This window comes from Bombus huntii, chromosome 3, assembly GCF_024542735.1.
Source record: "Bombus huntii isolate Logan2020A chromosome 3, iyBomHunt1.1, whole genome shotgun sequence".
Taxonomy (NCBI): Eukaryota; Metazoa; Arthropoda; class Insecta; order Hymenoptera; family Apidae; genus Bombus; species Bombus huntii.
This window is the reverse complement of record NC_066240.1, coordinates 7,863,123-7,887,420: the sequence shown is the minus strand read 5'-3', so window position 1 is coordinate 7,887,420 and position 24,298 is coordinate 7,863,123. Positions and strand designations below refer to the sequence as shown.

The 24,298-nt window shown below is 36.8% G+C and overlaps 1 protein-coding gene across 4 annotated transcripts in view; it reads right to left on the bottom strand.

Moving 5' to 3' along the window:
- The window catches only part of LOC126863389 (teneurin-m), a 651,332-nt gene that overhangs the window by 75,370 nt on the left and 551,664 nt on the right, over positions 1 to 24,298 (bottom strand). The window contains exon 2 of one of the 4 annotated variants that reach the window (XM_050613491.1): positions 17,764 to 17,836. The exons of the other annotated variants lie outside the window; for them this stretch is intronic. Coding sequence (XP_050469448.1) covers positions 17,764 to 17,800 — 37 coding nt within the window. The 5' untranslated portion in view covers positions 17,801 to 17,836. The remainder of the gene's footprint in view (positions 1 to 17,763; positions 17,837 to 24,298) is intronic. 4 annotated transcript variants of the gene reach the window in all.

Genomic DNA, 24,298 nt, shown 5'->3' with positions numbered 1-24,298 from the left:
CGCGAAAACGAATTCTTTGTATGCAAATCATCATTTCGATTCCATCCCCTGGTTTTAGTCCTGAGACGGTCGAAATTCAAAGTAGCCTCTGTCACGTCTCGAAAACGAACCTCTGCCCCTCGTTTCGTATCATTTATCATAAACGCTTGCATTTATGTATGGGCGTGACTAGGATAATCCGACCGAGTCCCTACGTAATGGATATGGAAATTTATAATTTAATTGCGCCGTTGAATAATAAGTCATTTAGCGGTTACGTGAAAACACAGAGCGGCTAGGGATGGGAAAACGAAGTTTTCGTAATGGAAAGCCTCTCCATTCAGCTGGAAACGCATTCACCGTGCGTACACGGGGGCAATTTTAATGGAAATGTAACTCTTCCTCAACTTTAATCGAACATCTTACGTACTCGCATAAATATCACCCAAGCAAAACTTTGAGAGTGACTTACGAGGTTCAAATTTTCTAAGTAACTTAACCTCTTAGGAATAACTTGACTGATAAGCGCGAAATTTACTCGAGTTTATTAATCAATATTCTCGTGCAAACGATTAAGACTTAATGTCTATATGCGTATATGTCTGTACATAATAATAATTAAGGAGGAACGAAATTGAAATATTCGGTGTTGTGAAACGTAGAAACGTTTTAAAGGTAAGATATAATTAAGTTTGATACTTTCAGGTATTTCTTTCTTACAAATGACGTTAAGAGATGAGACAGCCTGTTCATTTAGTTTGTGCTTGCGTAAAGAGCGGTTTTAATGGTGTTTAAAGTAAGTTTTGTATGTAAATTTTAAGTTGTATGTAACGTAATATAAAACATAAACCTTGAAGAAGTGAACAGATGTACCTGCAAGAGATAAAGAAACATAAACGTTGAAGAGGTGGGGAGATGTAGGTAATGCAATATAAAGTTTAAATTGAGTTACAAAATCTTTAAGTTTTATTCTTTAAAATGTTTTATGAATAGAAAATATAATACACGTATTGATCTTCGAGATGGACTTTTGACTTTCATAGATTATTAACAAATAATACGTATAAATTTAATAATTTAGTGATAAATAATTTAATTTATACTTTAATCTCTCTAACTAGAAGCAAAGTACGTTTTAATGTATCTACATATTTGCATTTACAAATGACATGTAGAAATTTAACAATCGATGGTCGACCATAAATCGTGTCCACTTGTATAAGAAGTGTTCTAAAGTACTATGGGCATGCTAATGTAGCGGCTACCTTCATCATTTCATCGATAATCATAACCCTTCACACAAAAAGGAGATTGATCGGAACGATTTCGAAATTTCAATGTTTAAGATCATTTTTTATGGAAATAGGCAGGCAACTACTCTTAATGGTCTGCAATTTGTGTATACCCATCGGCCCCTACAATTTCATCCGTGTCCTATTCAAATAGATCGCTCGGATGCCGGTCTCCCCTTCTGAAATAGAGATGCTTCTAACGATTATCGATATTGCGTACTGTAATAAGTCAAATAATACATAATTCGCGATAGATCGCTCTATCGTCATTCTACCAATATTTTTCTTGAATATTAATTTTAAAACACATCTGCGCAAACATTTTTTGTAGCCACTGTACATGTTTATCTGCATATAGCTAAACTGCTATGATAAACGTTGCAACGGGGTTAAGTTTAGATATACTGTTCGATTACGTCAAAGAAAATATCTCTTTGAGAAACTGTTTTCTCACAGATTGCAATTTCTCCTCTTTTCGTATAAATACACGCCAACCTGCTAATAAAGAGTTTGCATTATCCCATGAAAAAGTCAAACTCGATGAACACGCGGCGAACACGAAAGTTACTGTTCTGGTTTGTCCATGCGAGTCTCCCCAATCGGAATCTTTGTATCGGCGACGATCAGTCAAATTGTGATCCCCTCGGCTCTAGCTGGGGTCGTATTAGATAATCAGCAAAGAACAGCGGCGCAAACGGGGGAGGAAGGAAGGGAGAGCCGTCAGAGGGACTTGAAAGGACCCGACATTCATCATCCATGGGCGAAGAGAAGGGATTTTCCCCTCTTGAATCGGCTGGTCGATGCTGGACCTGTACGCAACTTCCCTTTCGAAAATTTCCTCTTTATTCAACCTTCTCTTCCAAATCACTCTCTTTCTTCGTCTCTTCTTCACCACCCTTGTGTACACGTAAGGGGAAACACAATGTCAACGAGCACATTAATGTTATACTACACTCGTCGCCATCGTTCCATCTCTCTCTCTCTCCCTCTCTCTTTCTCTTTCGAATAACGCTCGATCGACGTCCTAGCGAATATCTGGCCAACGTGCTCTTGGAAATCGTAGCAAGAACAATTGTGCACTTCGCTGAGAGATCGGCAGCAGGATAGTTTGGCATTGTTCCATCGGCTAGTTTACGGGCCATTTGAGGTGAACAATCAATGGAAACTTGTTTCGTTTTCTTTTTGGTGCTTCCGTGCAAGAGAACAGTTCTGTGACCGAGGACACGTGGAACGTGTCTCTCGGCTTATGAGTTTAATATCCAGATACGTGCTGAATAGTTAACAAAATTCCATAGATTTATCCGTGGTCACTAGTTTTAAGATTCGACTTGTATAAGTTCCACATCCATTTACAACAATTTGTCATTCTAATCGTTGAAACTCGTTTTCTCTAAGATCGTGACTCTTTTACTCATGTTGCCGCAAATAAACAATATTCCTACTCGCATGAACCTACGTAACTAACCACTGTAACCACAAATTTGATTATCCAAAAGCAACCAAAATAATCCAAGATAACGACGCTCAGACGCTAATAAATCCAAATACAATTACACTCGTCTATAAAATACTGCATTTTGGTCTCGCTTCCTGACCTGGACAACGGTTACCTAACTTAAAATACACGAAGTAACATACGGCGCACGGGGAGCGAGTCGAATGTCGAAAAAAACGGGGCACGCAACCCTTTTTGGAGGGGCTCGTGTTTGCGCTTGCATTGTGACGTTGCACGTTGTCGGCTAGCTCTGTTGAAGGGAAAAGGACCGAACGGGATCACCTTTTCCGGTGGGAGCTTCCCGTGCTCGAAATTGCTAGGCTGCCACTCAAATTGGCCCGGCGCTGAACAATCGGGCTTATTACCAGGCATTTGTCAGCGCCGCGGCCGTGCTTTGCACTCTACGGGTTTCGTGTTACCTCTTTCTGCACTGTTCTGTTCTTTTCTTTTTTTCTTCTTTTCTATGTATGTACGTATGTATGTATAGGGTAACACTGCAGGGACATCCTAGGGAGGCGGCACCTTCCCTTCCTGCGAAAGAGGTCTCGTGTTTAGGGGTTGTTCCGCGTTTAATTTAAGGGCTAGATACATTGTAGCTGATTTAGAATGGTTCTCGCGAGGAACCACCTGTCGAACTCTTTTAGAACAGGAAAAGGAAACGGTTGTAGGGTTGATATGAGGAGGGGAAGATGTAATGAAATTAGGGGAAGAATGGGTATTCGTAATAGCTGTTTGAAAAGCGAATGTGTCATCTTAACAAATATTCTTGATTATTTATTGCGATTATATAACTTTAGCCAAAAAATTTGAAATCAATAATGTAACTGCTGTTAATTTTTATTATCCAAAAATTATTGTTACAGATAATTCTGTTATCTGTACTATCTATATTAATCCATTAATGATTGGTATAATTGGAAAAAAAGGTTCAAAAACAAAGAAGTTCTACAACTCGCAGGTAATATCTATCTTAATTATTGATTAACGTATTTGTGAATAGCAAGACAGATCTCGTACAAATTCCTGAAAGACAATTACCCACAGAATATTGGAGCAACCGTTCGGTCCGTAGAAGGCCTTTAAGCTTCATCAATTTTCGTATTACCATCACTGCTGTCAAAGTGTGCCGCGAAGGAAATACCAAAAGACAATTTCCTGCAGCACGAGCCGATAGCCTTAAACAGAGACAACTACGGAAGACACTATTAACCATTGTTCCTTTGGGTAGTCAGCTGTGAAACCTTTTTAGACATCCACGAAGATATCGACGATAAATAAGGTCGATTTTGCACGACAACTACGGATTGAACGAGCGTTTTAAGAACGCTTCAACGCCACTTTTGCTCATCTAATCTCGTATTTTCTGTCTCTCTCGCGATTTTCCATAGAAATCGTTCGGAGATTCAATAACCGACAAGAAAGAATCGAATCTGTTCAGATATAGTGGCGTGTTCCAACAGAATATAGAAAGTGCATATTCAATTAGATAAATGTCGTTTAAAAAATTGTTAAATAACCCAGTGTACTATATCGGTTCTACTATGTTTCTTATATTATTTTCGACTCGATCGTGTCTTTTATCGTTAGAATATTTCTTATGTTCTGGAAAACGCGAAAGTATCGTTACAAAGTAATTAATCTATACAGACAATAGTTTGCAAATTTAGAAAAAGTCGTAGAATTTCAGTGTGATTGAAAATTGTATTGTAAATATATTGCCAATTATTAAAATAATAGATCTGTAACAATTCGTGATGCAGAAATCAATTATAAGGCACTATGTTACAAAATTGTGGAATTATCGAAGCGATTCTGAGAAGAAAAAGGTTTGTCGAAAGTGGCGTCTGATTGCGTGACGAGACCTGAGCTTGTTAGAGGGACACACGAGACGAAGAAACATCTTTTTACAATCGAAGAAAATGTCACGTTCGAGAGAACACCAAAAGAACGGGACGGTCCGTCTTATCAGGTTGAAGGTCCTTGCGATCGTTCTTCCTCAAGTTTCGAAGAGGTCTCGATAGTCTAGCCGGATTATCCAGAGGCATGTGACCAAAGGTCGAAATCACTGGAGCAAGAAAATGTCGAAGAAAGTGCTGCGTGAAATCGCTCGACTTCCCACCACTTTCAATAAACCATCACTTGTATGTAATCATTATTTCTCCCTGATAAAAGAAGGTTTAAAGTATCATATTTACATTTTTTAATTATTACATTTTTCAATTGTTTTGTTTTTCAAGTAATTGCAATCTTCATATGTTCATAATTTATTAAATATTTCTTTGTTAATTTTAAGAAAGAAAATATAAGATAACGACACTATAGACAATTAATTTTTCCTTAAAATTCGACGTTTAAGAAATATAGAAATTCGCCAAAACGTCACGACTTTCCTCTGATTTTCTCCGCCGTTTCTCTTTCTTTTCTTTATTCATTTTCCGCCGAGCCAGCCGATTCTCTCTGTCGCGCTCGCTTTTCAACTCTTCTCTGCAGTATAAATGGATTAAAATAACTAAAGCGGACAGGCTGGCCGATAATTAGAAGGCTTTTTTATTAGTGGAAAACCATGTCCCCGGTAAAAGCGTTTCCAGACAGATATACCCCCAGCTTTCGTCCAACAAATTATCCAACTTTTGAGGACACCGCTGGATTAAACATTTTCGCGAAGCGTTCCGGTGGAACTGTGTTTACGATGTCCGCCCGTTCCGATCTTCTCCAGGATTTATTTTGTAATCGCTGATGCATTTCCCTGGGACCGCTTTAAATTCCCTCTCTGATATAAAAAGTACATACTGGGTAGTTTAAAAAATCGATTTGAAAGATTTATCATGCGTAGAAATGATTAGAAATACTATCATATATATCTATATCATATGTCTTCTATTATATAAATGTACATTCATAAATTATCTTTTTTTCTGAATTACATACGTTTCTCTTATAGCTACGGAAATTTTGTATTATATCGTAAATTTTCTATATTGGTGTATTACAGATTTTTAATAATTTGGTTTGTTAAGATCGAAGATCAATAACAATGAAGAAAGCACATTAACGTTCTATTATTGGATTTCTTTATTAAATTCTGTGAATAAATATTCACACTTTTAAATATGAAGCCTATATCTTTTCTTTTTTCTTCCAATGAATACAATTTAAATATTGTAATTAAAATTAAATATCAATTAAACTCTTCAATTATGAAATAATATTTTATTATATCTGAAAAAATCATGCATTTAGGGATTAATATCCCTTCACTGTTATTCCGATCAGTTCCATTCAGCTTCTTTTTTCTCCATCGTAGATAGTTAACCGAACGCACACCAGCGTTACCAACCTACGTTGGCTTCGTCCACTCGCCAGTTATTGGATCCTTATTTCACCACAGACTTTACCCTCTCGACGACGAAATATGCTCGTATCAGCACGCATGGTCTCTTATTGACTAGCCCGTCCTCTTTCTTCTCTTTCTTTCCTGTCCACGAAAAAGGCTACTTTTCGATCGTAATACGTTTAGGATAGTGGCACCAAGAGAGACGCGTTCTCTCTCGACAGACAAAATGAGAAAAACCGCTTGTACGCCTTATTCAACCGGTACCTATACCAGAGTAAGCACTTTTCCTCACGAAGTTCGCGATGACGAAATGAAAAGCGTTTTTCTTTCGATCTACGACCATGGTATCGGCCCTCTAAAGTGCCAATAAAAGGGAATCGTTTGCCCCGATAATAATAATGATCGTGTACTGTAACGTGCAATCGTTGAGAATGGGCAATAACCGGAGAAAACGGTCGACGACGTTCGTCTTTACGCGTGTGGAGTGTATTTCATTTTGACCCTTCGAGACATCAAACGCGTTCTACAAGAGCGTAGGTAACGGTTTTGGTGGTGTTTGTGGGAATGATGTTTCGCGTTATATTTTATTATACGAGATATGAAATTATTATCTGCGAGTATTTTGATTAAGAGGTGGTTCGAAATGGATATCTCACAAACGTTTTCAGTCTCAAATATGCTAATTTACTGACGAATATATATAATAATGTACAGTAAATATGAATTAGCAAGTATCCCATGTTTTCAGTATTCTGAACAATAATTGATCTGCATTTTGTAAATAGATATATCGTTGTATGTATTTATGAAAAAAGTGAAGTTCTATAAAAATATTTCTATAACTCGAATCAGGAACGTGTAAAAGGAATTATATTTATAAGACGTACGAGTACACCTCTAACTCAGTGAAATTAAAAAATAGGCCGTTTTTATACCATTTGTATACAAGAAAATCTCCCACCATCTTGTCTCTTTTTTTTTTAACACGTAATCTCCTATAGGTCAATCTTATTTAATACCAAAATATCATATGTAATCACACCACGTTTAAACAACATCTTTCATGGACATAGCGATGGAGGGTGGCCACCGGAATTTTCTCGAGCAATAGATCTTCGAGACCTCCTGCATAACGAGCGGGAACGATGGTTCTTACGCGGTTAATCGGCGTGTTCAGCGGGACTAATCGGACTTTCGGTTCGTAAGGACATCTGTTACGGTCGGACCGGATGCTACTTCTACGCAAGCATCACGCAAACGTGTTTGTCATGTCGTTGACTTTCGGGCGTCGTCGCGGTGCTCCAAGGAATTAGGGGGACACTTATTCAAACGCGCACGGTTAAAAGTGTTCTCCCCTTCTAGGCATTCTTCGTCCCTGTCAGCTTTGTACGATGCCACCGGTGACGAGTTACACCGTGTCGTGTCGTTTCTCCGTTCCGTGAACGAGATGTCCATTGCGAGGCACCGATGCGTGCTGAATTCGTAGTCCCTCTCGCCATCAAGAGGAGAGAAACGCGACACAGTGCTTCCGGTGACCGACTTTGCGTAAACGAAACGCTATCTTCTTTTCCTTCTTCGCAATTTACTCTTATTTTTCTTCGCTTCCGTGTTTTTCTTGGACGGAGAATTCTTAAGCGAATTAAATGGTTATTTGAAATTTACAAGAGATGGAAATTTGTTGTTTTAATAAGAGAACTTGGAATCCTTATGTTGAACCGAAAATTTAAATAAAAATGGTTTATTGGGAATAAGAATAGGAAGAGGAAGTCGTGCAAATTTTTTCCTGTAACTCTAGTTACTCTAAAACAATCCTTTTATCTTTGTTTTCTCTCGTGTTTTTCTTAGTTGAGCGGTTACCTGAAATTATTGAGCAATTATAATAATTCTAGACTGTGTCGACGATTCATTCATAGCTGATAATTTATTAACATAGATCGGTATTGAACTTTAATCGATGACTAACTCTTTTGGATCGTTATAACGTGTCGATTAATTTTACAGCTCGACGTGATGTTTCTCTCGATATTTTCGAATTTCGAGGAATTCTGAAGCAAAGAAATAGAAAGTTACAAATTCGAGAAGATAGTTAGGTTAAACGTACATACGTTAAATGAAACGAGAAGTTACAAAAGAATCTTCCTTCGATACGACAACCGTAATTTCCAAACTTTTGTGCCAGGATATTCTGTTTAAACTACAAATACGGCTACTAACGATCTATTCTACTGTCGTCGTTATAATTAGCCGTATTAACTTGTAAATTATAGTCCTTATTTGGTATTCAAAATACATGTTTCCCCAAACACGTCGTAATTTATAATTAATGTCGAGGCTGAAAGAGAAGCTTTGTCAACACAAAGGGCCCTTTAACGATAGATGCGTGTGTTTCGGGCATATTGAATTTTTTCTCATCTGGAAAGGGCAGTTACGTGTCATAGAGTGAAGCTAGATCATCGGCGAAACGCATTAGAGGTGCATGTCCCTTCTTTTTTCCTTTGGTTCCATTAATCATACCAAGCTCCAGCTGAGCATCGAGATCGATGCCGCGTGACAAGTTTTCAACCAATTAGACACACTTCGAAATTCCTACTTCGACAGTCATCCTATCCATCCCATCTTCTTTGCATTTAAAATGCTCTTCGACTAGTTTTGACGAATCTTGATAGGCTCGAGAAGGTATCATCGAACGAATACCTTGATAATAATATCTTTTAAGCTCTTAAGTTGTGGAACGTAACGAACTTGGCGGCTTCTTCAGTTCCAGGAATTCGTAAGAAACGTGTCGATGACCAATGATTTACGTATGAGTCTTTCAGGAATGAAACTGATTAATTTTATTTTTTTCTTTTTCCTTTTCTAATTTCATTATACAAATACACGATTAATGTATAAAAAATAACTATTAATTCTTAAGAAACAAACGATTTGCCGCCATAAGTTCGTTTATTGCAAGAATATGACATAAATGATGTTAATTCTGAAGTAGATTTAAGAAAAAGTGTTTGTATCATCATTTTTCCTTTCTTTTCAAATTGTAGGCTGTAATATATGTGTATTTATATGTATAAACATTAGTTTTACTTCCAGAGATGCCTTCCACATCCCACAAATAATTTCATATCCTCAATTCCTTCGCTGTATCTTTAATTCAACGACCCCAATATCACAAATCTCAATCAAATACCCGAAAGTACACATTCCTTCCAAACACTTTTCATCCCTCTTCCTTTCCTCCCATTACATCTCACGCATTACCTTCCCTTTTTTTTCCTCGCTCCATTTACACAACAACCCTCGATTCGTATGTTCTCGCTCGATAAAGGGGCTAAGTCCACCTTCGGCCAAATGTCCGGCAGATCCGCGGTTTCAAATTTAGACTGTCTTCTTAATACGGGTATTACGACGATCACTATTGCACAACGTACACGGTCCTCTATCTATTTATATGTTTCTTTAATTACTTTTTACTTCTATTTTTGTACTTTCCAAGTATTCAAAGTCGTCGACTTTTTCTAAAAATATAACAAAAATCATATTCCATTCGTTCTGATTCTTTAGTTTCTACAGACATCTGTACATCTCATTAATTTTCTGTGACACTTGTAACAAACAAATCGATCATTTAGCACATTTTAGTGACTATATAATACGATATTTAATTCAACGTGTTAATTCATAATAGTATTAGCAGGATCTGTAGTTTCTTTCGTTTTCCAATTGCTCTTCCTATTGCGAAACTGAACTTTCTTGACAATATACTATATATATTCTTCACATATTTTTGAAATTTTAGGATAGAAATGAGCAAAATCTAGGTTGTAAAGAGCTAAGATGGTTGAATTCATGGCTGTAAAGGCTTGAGGTATAGGAAGGAGGAAGTAGAAGATAAAGAGAAAGGGGTGAAAAACGCGATAATAGGGAGTCGAATGATAGACACAGCGCGGGCGGATGGAATACGAAATTTACGGGGTGCAAGCCCCGAGTTGCCGGAAACCGGATCGGATTACCACCCTTCTGGAGCGCATCGGCCGATGCCAGGCATTCGTTCGGTATTCGCAGTGGGTGTTTGCGTGATTCCACGGACCAAAACAGAGACGTGGGGCCCGCACCTATGCTATGCCGTACGCGTGACGAAGATTTCACCGGTGCTACGCATACTCAGACGATTGCACGCGCGCGAATACTAGAGAGGGGTCCTTAAATCCCTCCTCTTCCGACACTCACCCCTATCAAACCACGCAAAACACCGAGCATTAACGCACACGTACGTCAGCCACAGTGATATCCGAATGTGCTAAGGGAATAGGGCGGATTCCGATAAAGATTCCCCGATCTCCACGGAGACAACATTCGGCAAGAGAGTTTAGATGGTTTCGAACAGGTGTGGCATTTTTGGTACTAATGAGTTTCGTGTGAGTTTTTATAGATCATTTAGCGACTAACAAGTTTGATAATAAAATTAACTTTCGCGATAATAAAACGAATTTTCACAAGCAAATTTTATAAATTAACTCTGTTTACAACTGATAAGTGCGAAATGCATCGTTACAGATCCTTTGGATTATATGCACGAACTTGCAGTCTTTTAATAAACATCTTGAGTTCACCAGGTACGTGCCTATTATATTATATAACAATTTCATCGAGATAAATATCTGGCTTCTGAAGACTTAAACGCTAGCCATATGTTCCAAACTTAAGGAATATTCAGAAAGTTCCTTTTTATTATTATTATTTAATTTGTACTTCAATTTGCCCAGCTAGACATTCGGTAAATTTTCAGAAAGTTGTTAATCTATTTGAAATCCGAGTGGTATTTATATTAAAGACTGTAAAAAATTTACCACGTAAACGTAGTTAGTTTAACGCGTTAATAATACCGCAATTTTTTAAATAATAGCTTCAACATAACAATAAATCAATAACTGATGTCTCTTAATTTATAAAAATTGACGAGTAAAAGCGCTACTTAATTTTCATTTAATTCGATACTGTAAGTCTTATCAGAGTCCATAAACGAGTAGTGCCATGGAAATATTATAGGAAAATGATCGTTTAGGGTAAAGAAAATTTCCAGCGTGTAGCAAAATATAGCGAACAACAAACGCAATACCATGACAGGGTATCGAAGGAACGGGGTTCGTGGGGGATTAGCAATTTCTCCAAGTGCGGCTGTATTACATCCCTGGGGTATGATATTGCCCCCTGATACCAATCGATACTGCCATCGATCACTAGCACCCCGTACTCAAAGTAGAACTCTTTCCTTGGATTTCCCACTCTGCAAAAAGGCTCTTTGATTTCTACAATCCGATTGTTAACTCTTGAATAAAGCTTCGCTACGATTATTAATGATTTATCGTTCAGTAAAATATAATACATTTAATACAAAACATGAAAGTATTATAGAATTAAAAGAATGATAAAAAGAAGAGATGTATTGTATGTATATTTTGTATAACGTGACTATTTTTCCCCAATGATTGAAAATGATTCATTTATGATATTTTTATACATAATTTCTTATGTTTTATTATCTCGATACGTGGTTTATTATTTAACGTTACGATAAAACGAGTGAATTAATTCAAATCGTGATTGTTATTTCAATATATTTTATACCTATATTTCCGTTCTTTGTTTCTTTTATTTCGAAAACGCTGTTGACAGAATAATGCGTTCTATATTATTGTACAGCACAAATTATTTCAAAACAATTTCGTAGGATATTTTGGAAAATTTCGCATATGGTATATTTTGTACAATATCACTAACTTCTTTATTGCAATACCACTGATCGATAAATATGAAGATCACGAGATAAAAATATGATAAACAATTTTAACACTCGATAAACATGACGGACCACCCTATATAAGTAAGTAGTTAGTTGAATTATCCAAATATCGTACCGATAGCGGTATTGCGTAGTCCAGCTCTATTTTAAACTGGCTATAAGAAAGCGGTATATTAGAAACGCGAAGATCTAAAGGAAACAAAATATCACGTCACGTTCGAGTTGTACATCCTGCGAACCCGAAGCGTGATCTCTGACCCGACATCCAGATGGACCACGAGGGAACACGACACTTCTTAACGCAAACAATTCCAGCTGTGACTGAGGAAAGTGTGAAGATGTCCAGCCTAGTTCAGAAAATATTCTTTGCCGCGAAATAGGAGAATAGAAATGATATTCTGTGCTCTTAAGACAAAACGTGTATTTTCTTCAAATAGTATAGCTTTATTATTTTTAGGATAGATACTTGGAAAGAGCTATCTGAAAATTTTCTGGGGACTTGCTATATTATCTAATCACAAAGTTAACGTGCATTAGAAGCAATTAGTGTTCTAAAAGGGTTAACTTCGAGGAATCCTATGTTATCGTTAGTGGTTCGAGTGTTATTTAAAAGGACAGGTTCCTGGCTAGTGACCATAACAACAAATGTACTTTCTAGCTTTCTGAATAGATTATCCTACGTAAACAAAGAACGTGTTTAAAAACCTTATCTCAAGATTAGAAAGTAACTGAGATTTAGAAAATACGATTTTCTTCAAATACAACCAAACATGGGAAATATTTAACGAATCATCATTCACAGACACTGATTCTAAAAATTCATCACCGCGTAATGAAATCGATTTATACAACCTCGTCTGATTAAACCCAAGATCCCATGACTTTGAAAATCAAGCTTTGTACAAATCTTCACTATTACAAAATGAAATATAATAAATCCTTCCAACCGAACATTTTTCCGGTACGTGTCCTGCAGCTTTCTTTAGCCCGCACAATTCGTTATCTAGCAGAAGTGACGAAACTGTTCAAGCTTTAAAAAGCTGCACACTGCATAGGTTTTCTCTTATTCTACACCAGAACGTGCCGAGTGTTACCAGATTTCATCTGGTCGGATTCAGGTCGCGGTATCGTCGATCCATCTGTTCCAGGATCTGTCTACGATTGTTCTTCGTCACGTAGCGGCCTTCTTTTTCCCGGTCACCGGTGAACTGCACGTGGTACACAGACTGCCACCATTTCTTCCTGACGAGTACAGATTTCCTTCCAAGAGAAGATTTCATTTCGCAATATATCGTGTACATAGTGACTCTTACTAATTTTTAGACACTTTATATTTGTTTATAATAGTGTTATAAAATGTTGTTGAGTGTAAAATGTTATAAATTAAATAACGATGTTATCATAAAAGAAGTGATGCATTGATTATTTAATAAAATTCTATTATTCTAGAAAAATACAATACCTTTCAATCGTTCTTAAATTTGCTACGAGTTTTTCGAACAATCCAATATCAAAGAACAATTAATTCAATTCGATAATAGTGGTTTCAATGTTAATAAAAGTCATCGTATTTCAACGTGTTAATGCAAATGCAGAATTTTTGTATTTTTGTTCAATTGCTTTCTCTACTATGGAGCTGGATGTGTTTACTGTTTATCGGTGACCAGTGACACGTGGTGCACACGCCGGTCTCTTTAACCTAAAGATCGGCATCGTTTCTTCTTTACGGGTCCAGACTACCTAAGATTTCATTTCGCAACATTCCCTATGTATATACTTGGTGTCTGTTGTACACATTGCGTTTGCCACCCAAAGCGAACGGTTCCTGGCAATCGTGGCAGGTATTGTCCTCGTTCAGAATTTGCATTTAAAGCCTAAACAGTCCTGACGGGGCGCCTGAATACAGGACAATAGAGGTTTAGCCCTCCTGGACGCCAGACGCCGCGTCGTGTCTCCTGCTGGGTCAGTATTTTTTTTCTACCTATCAGAAGGGATATCTTTTAGCGTCCGAGCTGAAAAAGGGACTCTTCCTTTTCGGAAAGGATGTTTGAAGTACGCCTCGACGGCAATCCTAATTTCTCCGTAGACACAATTAGTCCCTTTTAGCCTCCGAGTGTCACACCGTTGGTTTTGGACAGTGTTCCTCAATCTTTTTTCAAGACTTTGAGATCAAACAATACGTGACTTCCCTGTATATTACATCTTTTCTCTTTCATTTATTCAAAATCAGTGTTACATCATTAACACACTCGCGATCCACAAGATATACGTTATCTCGTTTGTCATTATTATAATTGATATGTCATTCGAAATTAATATTATTCTGATCGTGTGCGTATTATTTTAAATTAAAATTATTCTAAACGTATCATTCTCAATTCATATCAACATTGTATGATCTTAAGTCGATTGTAAAGCGATGAGCCAAACTATAAATAAAAGTTGCAATATTAAGAATCAACGTACAAGTTGGGAACCCAAATCCAAAAGAAATACCTTTGTCAGCAACGACTTCCTTCTTTTCACTTTCCATCTATCTTTTTCTATCTGTTTACCGGCTCTGCGGAAAATTGGAAAAACAAACAACGAAGAATGAGGACGACTAGTAGATGAGTGTATAGGAGATAGTGGATGGGAAATTGAGTCGTTAGGAGACCGATAGGCCAAGCCCAGTCTCGGACCTCGTAATTTTAGGTACCTCAAGGGGCTATTCGGAAGCGAGCAGCGGTTGATTGGTCTGTGACGAGACCACCCTGTTAGTTGTTGGAAAATAGCGTTAGCTTTCATTCCACCTTAACGAAGAGAGCCGCGATAGTTCGCTAGAAAGCTTCGACGCCGGGCGAAACGATTACGCCAACAGAAATCTGATTATCGCCTTCATTCGCTCGTGTAAAGCGAACACACTAGTCAAAGTGAATCGCGTGTCGTTTATCTTCGAATAACGGAGCATTTCCACAGCAGTTGTTGTCTGCTTTTTAAGTTATGCAACTCTATTGACACTATATTTGCCTGTGTTAGACAGATATATGTATACATTTGCGTACAAATAATAATAATAATAATAATAATAATAATAATAATATGAAGATGATGTGAAAACATAACGCATTGTAATACGATACGATACAACGTCACTATTCTACTCAATTGCTCATTGACGACTTACGAATTTCTTACTATTCTACTTTTTACTTTTCACTATTAACGATAGCTGCTATGTCCCGATTATATTAAAAGCCACATTTACGTTCGATTGTAAGATGTTGTGTTGGATAGACGATATAAGAATGTTCGATAAATTAAGTTTGTAGAATAGGATGGAAACGAAATGTAGGAGAAAAATTTTGTTACGCTACTCACGATTTCTAATAGCGAAGGAAAATTGCATTGTCGTGCGACGATCGCATTTAAGCTGTGCAAATCTGAATTTGTTGAGCTGACACAAAAATTATTTTTATTTCAGAAATTTTTCACGATTTCAGTAACTTATTTTCATATTGTCCGGAAATATAAATAAAACATTCTGCATTTAAGCGCGACTTTAAATGAATAAATCATTAAATAATAATAAATTATACATTTCCATAAGCTTTTCCCCCATTAATCTTCAAAAACAACAATACAAACAACGGCTACTTAAGCTCATCGAACAAAAATCTCCAATTTTCCCAAAATTATTCAAATAGCTACTTCTACTAATATAGTTTAATCAGGATAATTATAACTATAGGAGTTAAAGATAAACAAAGTGAGGGTTAAGTATACCAGAAAAGTGGTTTGGACATTCGTAATGGGGCTATTTTGGCTCAGTTAGCAGAAAATTGCTTCGATAAACACTGAGTAAGGACACGTCTTTGGACTCTCCAGGTGATTTCTCGTTCGGATAAACGCGGGACGGCTGCACAAACAGCTTCAGTACTCGATTTAACATAGCGAAACGTTCATGTGAAATGGTCGATTGAAAGCAGGTAAAATTCTCTATAAAGCAGGCCAGATTTAAAGAGGCTCGCCCTTTTAGCCTACAATGGTTTGTTGCGGAAGTGCTAGCTCGATTGTATTCCTTGCTCGATGTCCTCGAAAGTGGACTTTATTCGCCTTTCAAACATAACGTAGAATAATATTGCGAGAAAGGCCCTGCTTTCTCAGCCACGTGGATCTAGTAACCTCTCGGAATTCTTTGCATCTAACTACGTTTCTTCATTCAATATGTTCTTTTTTTCGAGAAGAAAAAGTTAAATCTGTAGTCTTGAAAGATATTCTTTTATACTTTTATTATGATAAGAAGCCTGTAGTATTTATAGGTTATTTATTTTATTCTTTTTTTTTTGTGTATGTCAAGAAAATGAATGACAATTGGCTTGTCAGATTATTGCTAATAAAATTGTCCTCCTCTTTTTTTTATTGAATAATTTTTATTGAATGAATATTCTTGATTTTCTTAAAGAGAAATATAAAAAGGGGGAATAACAAAAAGCAATTTACCTTGATTGATATTTTCGGATCCTTTTAGAATGTTTTGTAGTTTTGTGGGAAACGCAGCAAATATATTTGGTTTAATGGTATTGAATTTATATTGAATTTCAAAAAACTGACAATCCCACGAACGATTACAAATTGTTTCGAAGAAGGAAATCAGCTTGCAAGCGGGATAGTACATCGAATAATCATTCTTGTCAATTAAAAAGACATTAGGTCGTGAATTCTGACGTTCCCGAGAAACTTAAAAAGAAATCGAAGCAGGGATACGGCAAGGGCTAAGTTAAAACCGTAAAATCATTTTAACATTAAAGCGACCGGCTCAACCACATGTCGTGGGAGATGAAACTCGTTTGCGCGAACCTTGGAAAATCATTGGTCGATGTTTCAACGACTCATAAATAAACAAGGTAACCAGATGATCGTATGAGGATGGTTCTTAGAAAGAGAAATCTGGTACTGATGTTATATAAAATATAGCTTGAGATTATGTGATTTTCGAAGTTATTTCTATTCTTGTCGCTTTTCATATATCAAAGGGCTGAAATTAGAGCTTTAGATTTAAAGTGTATGTGCTTTTGTCTTCTTATGTTCATTTATTCTATGAGTAGTCAATGATGAAATAATGTGTAATCGTTTCATTATGTCATTCATTTGTTTTTTTAGTACGCGTTTTACTTCTTATTGTTTTATTGTATTTATATATTTCTATAAATATTATTATTTATTATATGTATATTAGTTAGATATTATTATTCTAATACTAAGTTGTTGACGTCCAAATTTTGGACTGCTTTAAATATAGGTAATGTATGATTTTCAATGTTGCAATGTAAAAAAATAGAAATTCTCTTTCTAATTAATTAAGTTACAGTATTTATACAAGCTTCTAATATTAATTTTTCGATCGTCGTATCTATACAGATTGTTGAAAGTTAAAGATTTAATGCTGAAGACATAATACATATGGTGTATAGATTATCTCACAAATTTTTAAATTCGACGTTCGATGTCTTTAGAGAAACTGCAATATTTGAAAAATGTATCATTTCCGCTCTAATATCCGCAATATTTACGCCCGATCTATAATATATTACGAAAGTAAAGATCTAGATTTACCCACCATTCGAGTGTAAAATGCTAAATGAAGCGAAGAAAACTTTTGATAATATTCTTCGTTCAACGTTAATGGCTCATACTAAATTTCTTTAATATTTCAACCGATAACTTCCATATTTCCATACCTTTTTAAATCCCAAATTTTTATCAAGTAACAAATAAAAAAAATACATAAATACAGGGAAAATGTACAGAATCAGGGAAAAGATTTAAAGAAAATAAAAAAAAAGAGGAGGCCTGTGAACGTTTAGAATCCTTCAAATTTACTTACACGACGTCTCGTCCGTGTCTGTATTAGTGGAGCGCATCAGTGTGCATCGTATGTTAAAATCGTGTGTACGTACCTGAAACAAAAGAGAAACCATTCGTTAATTAAAAAGATGAAACATAGAAATTAAAATACAATACGAGTGATATAATTACCAACTCATTCAATTTCTCTCTAACTTTGTCATAAAACATTTTCAAAACGTTCCTCGAAACTACTGCTTACTTTTCGCTAGAATTCATTAGTGTCCATTATTATTAAAATATTATTGAAATTCTAGTTAACTAAAAAATTATTTGTGCGAATGAAAAATTGCGATATCAGTTGCTACATTTTGTGAAATTTCCTAGAACAACTTTTGTTTGATTTAACATGACGAATATTCGCAGAAATGTGGATAATTATCAATAAATAAAGTTTGATCAAACTTGGCAATTAATGGTTGAATCTTGTTAAATTTAATTCTAATAAAAAAAAGAACTAAATTTTATCGGTTCGTAAAGATTCCAAATGAACATACAATTTTTATTACCATTTTTCTTAACCTCATTCACGAATAGACTTTGTCAATAATGAAAAATATTTAGAAATGCTTTCTTTACATCTTAAATCAGTCATCTCAGACCTCTTTCTTCGGCTAAGTATTTTAGATCAAGACTAAAATCACTGAAAACTTCGAGACCACCTATATAGCTTTACCAACTTTCTTCGTCATCAACGTATATCCAGTAAAAATGTTAAATCTCCACTACCCACGCAAAAAATGACTGTTAAGCTTAAGTGTATTTAAGAGGCAATACGTGTTTGGGAGAGAAACTTTAAACTTTCCTCTCCCAAATCGATGACTGGACCTACCCCTGCGCTGTCACCATCAATCTTTAGGGTTGGTGAATGCTATGACGTAGAGTGACAGAGGTTCTAGTCGCCGCGTTCTCGCCCCAATGACGCTGAATCTTGTGATTATTTATAGTACCTCCTAGTGATAAACAAATTTTTTGTTCTTTCACATGGATATTAATTATTAGACTACGGATCTTTATGCATCTATGAAAAATTTACAGACGCAAAAACGCACAGAATGCATATAATATACATAAACGTAAAAAAGTCATTATACATTATAACTTTTAATACGTAAAACGAATTTTTAAATTTGCATAAAAATCCATAATCTACTAATTGCCTGCATTTATTTATAAATTCTATTGTATCATGTAAAGGTGGAGTTAACCAGTTTGGCTGCTGAGAGAGACTCATAATACGTGCACATAAATAAAAAACTCGCAAATTAAAGAGAGTCGTAACAAAAATAAATAAGAAAAGGTACTAATTTACAAAATGACAATATGACTGTGTGCCTTGATAACAATCGTAATAATAATAGTAATAATATGTACTAAGACAATCTAAATCCGTATGGTGTCCGGTGGAAAGAGTTTGTCACTCATGCGAGCGAATTCTACACACCTCAGATTAAAACGCAACCCCTGGCGATGTTAATTCGTGTCTGGTTCTCCCCCATCCTACATTCAGGATGTGAACCCTCTTGCGCGTGTTGCCGTGTTGCACTTTGCGAATAACCACAATGGCGCGACAAAAAAATTCAGACGAACGCGCGTTCTCCCGCGGGTTTGCCGCGTGAAAAAGAGGGTGGCTTTTTCATTTTGCGGTAAGAGGTTCCTTCTCTACCGCGACGGAATGAAAACGGTGCAAGCCGCGCGTTAAATATTCGAGGAAGGTACTAGCGGCGCTTTAAGAAAATATGGATCGAAAAATGAATCTTTCAAGCGAATTTAAATGTCTCTAGAAGTATTATAATACTTGTAATAACATGTATATCGTGTATAATATGTATTATGTATAACGAATTTGTAGATGAATAGTATTAGTCGTCGAAATGTTTCGTTCCTCAATTGGTTTCTCATTTGCATTTTGAAATATGTATCTATTCCTTAACTGACTTTCTGGGAGATTCCATCGATCACAACAGTATGAATTTACATAAAAATTCCAATTATAACACAACATTCCTAATATTCTGAAATCTTCACCAGATGAATTTCTTTAGTTATATAGAAATATAAAATTACATAAACATTGTCAGTCAAAGCTCGAGAAACCAAGCAACCCCTATCTCGATTTTTCCCTAACAAAATCACTTCACCTGAACACAGAACCTCCACTTAACGTGTAAGAGAAAACACTCGACGTGCAAAAAGTCAGAGTGCGATTATTCCGAGGCATCTCTTGTGTTAACTGGAGTCTCGAGGTCAGAGGCGGAATGAAGAGCGTGCACGCTTCAACTACGCTAGCCCCCGTGGCTCCTTTGTCTTTCGGCCGGTTTTCGGCCTCGGCTTGAACATTTCGTTGCACGCGGGTTGCCGGGCGTAAGCGATCCTCAAGTTCGAACGACGACGAGCGCACACAATGCACCTGCTCTCGCGCAACGAGCTTCGAAAGCATCTCGAGGGCCGATGTAGCAGGTGACCGCGAGCACGTACATAACTTATCCCCCTTAAAGTGGTTCCCGTGGCAGTGTTAGCTCTGGGAATAAAGGATACCGCCCGCGGTTCTACCGGGCCAGCACAACGTAAATCAAAATTACTTCCTCGGTTAATTGGCTTTCCGGCGAACGTCCACGGTTTTCGTCTCGTTCAACGATTTGCTTCCTCTTCGATTTCGGTTGAAAGATGCTGAGAAGTTGATGAGAGAAATTGGTAATTTTTATTCTAATTTTTACGGGTTTGGATATTAGCTTATTTATCAGGAAGCTTAAAATGGTTGAATTATGCTGTTTAAATAAAATTCAAATTTACACGCGAAATATTCCATTTACATTACCATTCAAAATATCCAGTAAACAACACTTGTTTTTGAAATATAGAAATATGTAAGAAATTGTAATCTAAATTCTAATCTTTCCTATCATCTTAGTCTTGACTCGATTCTCGTCCTATCTTTAAATCTTTCTATCAATCTTTTTCACATTCCGTAAACAAGTCACATAACGAAAAGTGTAAAAAAAGAAATGAAAATGACAAATCTCTTTTGAAATAAAAATTGAAATGCCTCTTGAAATGAAGATATTTCTTTCCCATGAAATTTCAAACATTTCGATAAAGAATCATTTCCATAACAGTAATAAAGGTGATGCAGAGAATCATATACCCGGGGGGTTTGTATTTTCTAAGTGAATCACGAGCCGCATTATTCAGGAACAAGGTTGCGATTGTTCGTTAAAAAGTATTTAGAGAAGTTTCGCCGGTATTATTTTCTCATGGTCGTGGATCGGATACGTCTTCAAGAGAAGGATCGACCCTCCCACGAATGACTCGACCCTCCGGCGAAGGTCATTACTAGCAGGTAGAATGACGGGTACCTCGACGAATTATCATGATCGTGGCTCGCCTCGAGATCGCTAATCGATTCGCGTAACAGTCTAATCCGAACCGCAATGACTCATGCCACGGACCGATAATTACAGGCCGAAAAGGGATCGTTAGTTCACGGGAAATTGCGAGGATAGAAGAACTGCCATTCCACAGAAATTGCCCTTGGGTTTCGCATCAGTTTTGCCACTCTCTTTTAAAACACATGCCTTTTCGGTGACGTACTACGTTTTTCGTGTAATTGCAGATATTAAGTTTACGATTAAATATAATACTGTAGGATCTTATATTACAATTAGTTTATTTACAACAAATGGATTAAACAAGTGTTGATTAAACAGGAAACGATAGTTGTTTAACGGGAACTAATCGCAATAACGTATTATAATTAAGACAACTAGATAGTTAATTTTCAATTCTCGTTACCATGGATCCAACGCTCTCTCGACAACGCAATACGCACTCCCTAACTTCCCGATTTACACTCTCTGACTTCTCGACTAACACTGTTGTTAATTTGTTTATGTCCTTTAGCAACCCCTTGTCTTTTGTCTTAGCCTCATCTCTTCTGTTTTAGCTCCACCACGCACATGTTCCGCAACCGCTTGTTTACAATTCATCCGATACCCCCCAGGTTCCTCGTCCACGATACTACAATACTAAATAAAGGTAATATTATAATCGCCAAATTATGTAAAGTATTTACTCTGAGTGGCCGTATACACAATATTGAATCATTAAATTGTTTTATTAAAAACTAAATAACGATATATGATAAAATTAAATTCCTATAAGTGACATTTCTTCTTCATGTCACTAAAATTTTTTAGCTTCGATTATGATACTATGTATTTATAGAAAGGTCGATACAGGCTGAAACTTCTCTTTCTAGAAGCTTCGAATTATTTTCAATATTCGCGTGTGCTCAGGTACAGTGAGGCCTCTAGCGGGAGAATCACCCTGTATAATCACAACATTTTATTTCTTTGCATCGCTAATAGCCCATGCAAGCGTTTGATGCAACTATGCACAACAAAAAAAAGGGAGGAGAAAACTAAAAGTAAAGGAAATGAGGTGGTTCTTAGCACGACACCTGTTGAATACGCGTGCACGCGTATATAATCTACCTGTTCCTGGAGGATCGACAATTACTTCATCGTCGCGTGGAGCATCGTGTGCATCGAGCGTCGAACAGAATGACCGGCTTGTCTTTCAGTGGTGATAGCGATCTGACAAACCATCGGACGATGTTGCGGACAAGAACGCGCGTTCGAAGCGACGTCGTATATATCAAACGATCGATATTTAACGCGTGAGAATGCCGATGAAACGAAAGCTATAGTCCCGTTTATCCTCGTTCCGGCAGCTATCAAGGTCAGGCGTGATCCTGCCACGTCATATATCATCGTTACCAGGCCGGAATACCAGTTAAGGGTTAAAAGCTGCCTTTATCAATCCTGAACCGAGCCCCCGGCTCTTTCTCATACGTCTATCGTCTCCTCCGGTCGGACGTGCATTTCCATTAATCCTCCCCGATGCTATAAGCAGAGTTTTAAAGCTACGAGGATCACTGTCTTCGCCAGATATTTTGACAGTGAAGAAACGATGCTCGTGTTAAGAGATATTGGGCGAGAGTGCTTTGGTTTGAAGTTAGATGGCAAGGTTGTTAGGGTAGGTGTGTTGAAATGATGTTTGATGTGTTTGGAATGATGTTTGCCAGTGATTAGAATTGGCATATTTAATATAAACTATAGAATGCTATAGAATATTTAATTGAAATTATATTGGACTAAGTAATAAGTTCGTCCATCTTTCACTACCTTATGGATTACAAAAGACGATATAGAAATTATTTCGAACATGTAAGAAATATACCTGAACTTTTTGATAGAAGATATTGATAGAGGAACTTTATGCAGGATTTATAGAGGAACGAAATAACTTAACTTCATTGGATAGATTTCATCATTTTTGTTCGATAAAATGTAGATAATCTTATAACCAACTTAATAGAATATTATTGAATCTTTTCTCTCAAGTTTGGTACTATTGTATTTCTTCGACAAATTAGCGTCGGGAGTACTACTAATAAAATATTGCAAAAGGTTTGCGATAGCACAATACAGTAACAAAGTAGCAATTTCTTTCACAAAAAGAAGCATCGGGTTAGCGAAAGTATCGCAGTTCTATTTACCTTCTTTCTTACCCCACCCCGAGTATCGAGCCGCTTCCTGGGGGCGCATGAAGTATACACAACCCCCTCCAACGATAAGAAACAGGACGCAGTTCAATATTTGAGTAGCTCGTGTTTAAATCTCCTGTCGGGGTCGGAATCGGAAACGACCCCCCGCATAGTGACGAAAGCAAATTATAGGTAAGCTCTCGATACAAATCCTAGCTTGACCTCGCAATTGCATTGACGCTGGCTGACCGATGATGACGACGGTTCAACGTCTGCCTAATGGACGTACTAATCGACGTTAATTCGACGACAAGCCGTACGAAGGCACGTAACCGTTTAAACGAGGCTTATTGACAAGCTACGTACTTACGCACGCGAACAATCCTTCTGTTTGTTAACTGACAATAAGATTAAATACGTTCCTTGATTTCTCGTATTGACAAACTATCCTGTTTTTTTATTGATTTTCTAACTATTCGTTGATTGGCTACTTCACGGCGATTGTTTATAGAACGTTTATGAAATGCTTTCAATTTTAAATCGAAATTTTGAGGTATCGGCTTGTAACGTGTAGTTGTAACATATGTACTACATTCGTCCTGTTCCTATATTCATTGTATGAACGGAGAAAACAAGATGAATACACGTTACGACATAAATGATCAATATTTGGCGAAATTTTTGGTAGTCTCGTTGAGATTCAACGGTGATTATTCTTTCGTTTTTCTCTAATAAAGTAAAATTCCTCCTCCTCAATTCGTATCCACCACGTCTCACGATCGTTGCTTTAACCGATTCTGGTACTCGTGTTATTTAACTTTCTATCGTAATTCCATTTATCGTAATCGGTTGATCGTTTGTTTGATAATTTGATTTATCGTATCTTAGCTGTATAAAACCAAAGGCAATGTTTTTGAACGAGAGTGTACACCTTTTTAACCTAACGAGGCACCACCGATATAGTTAC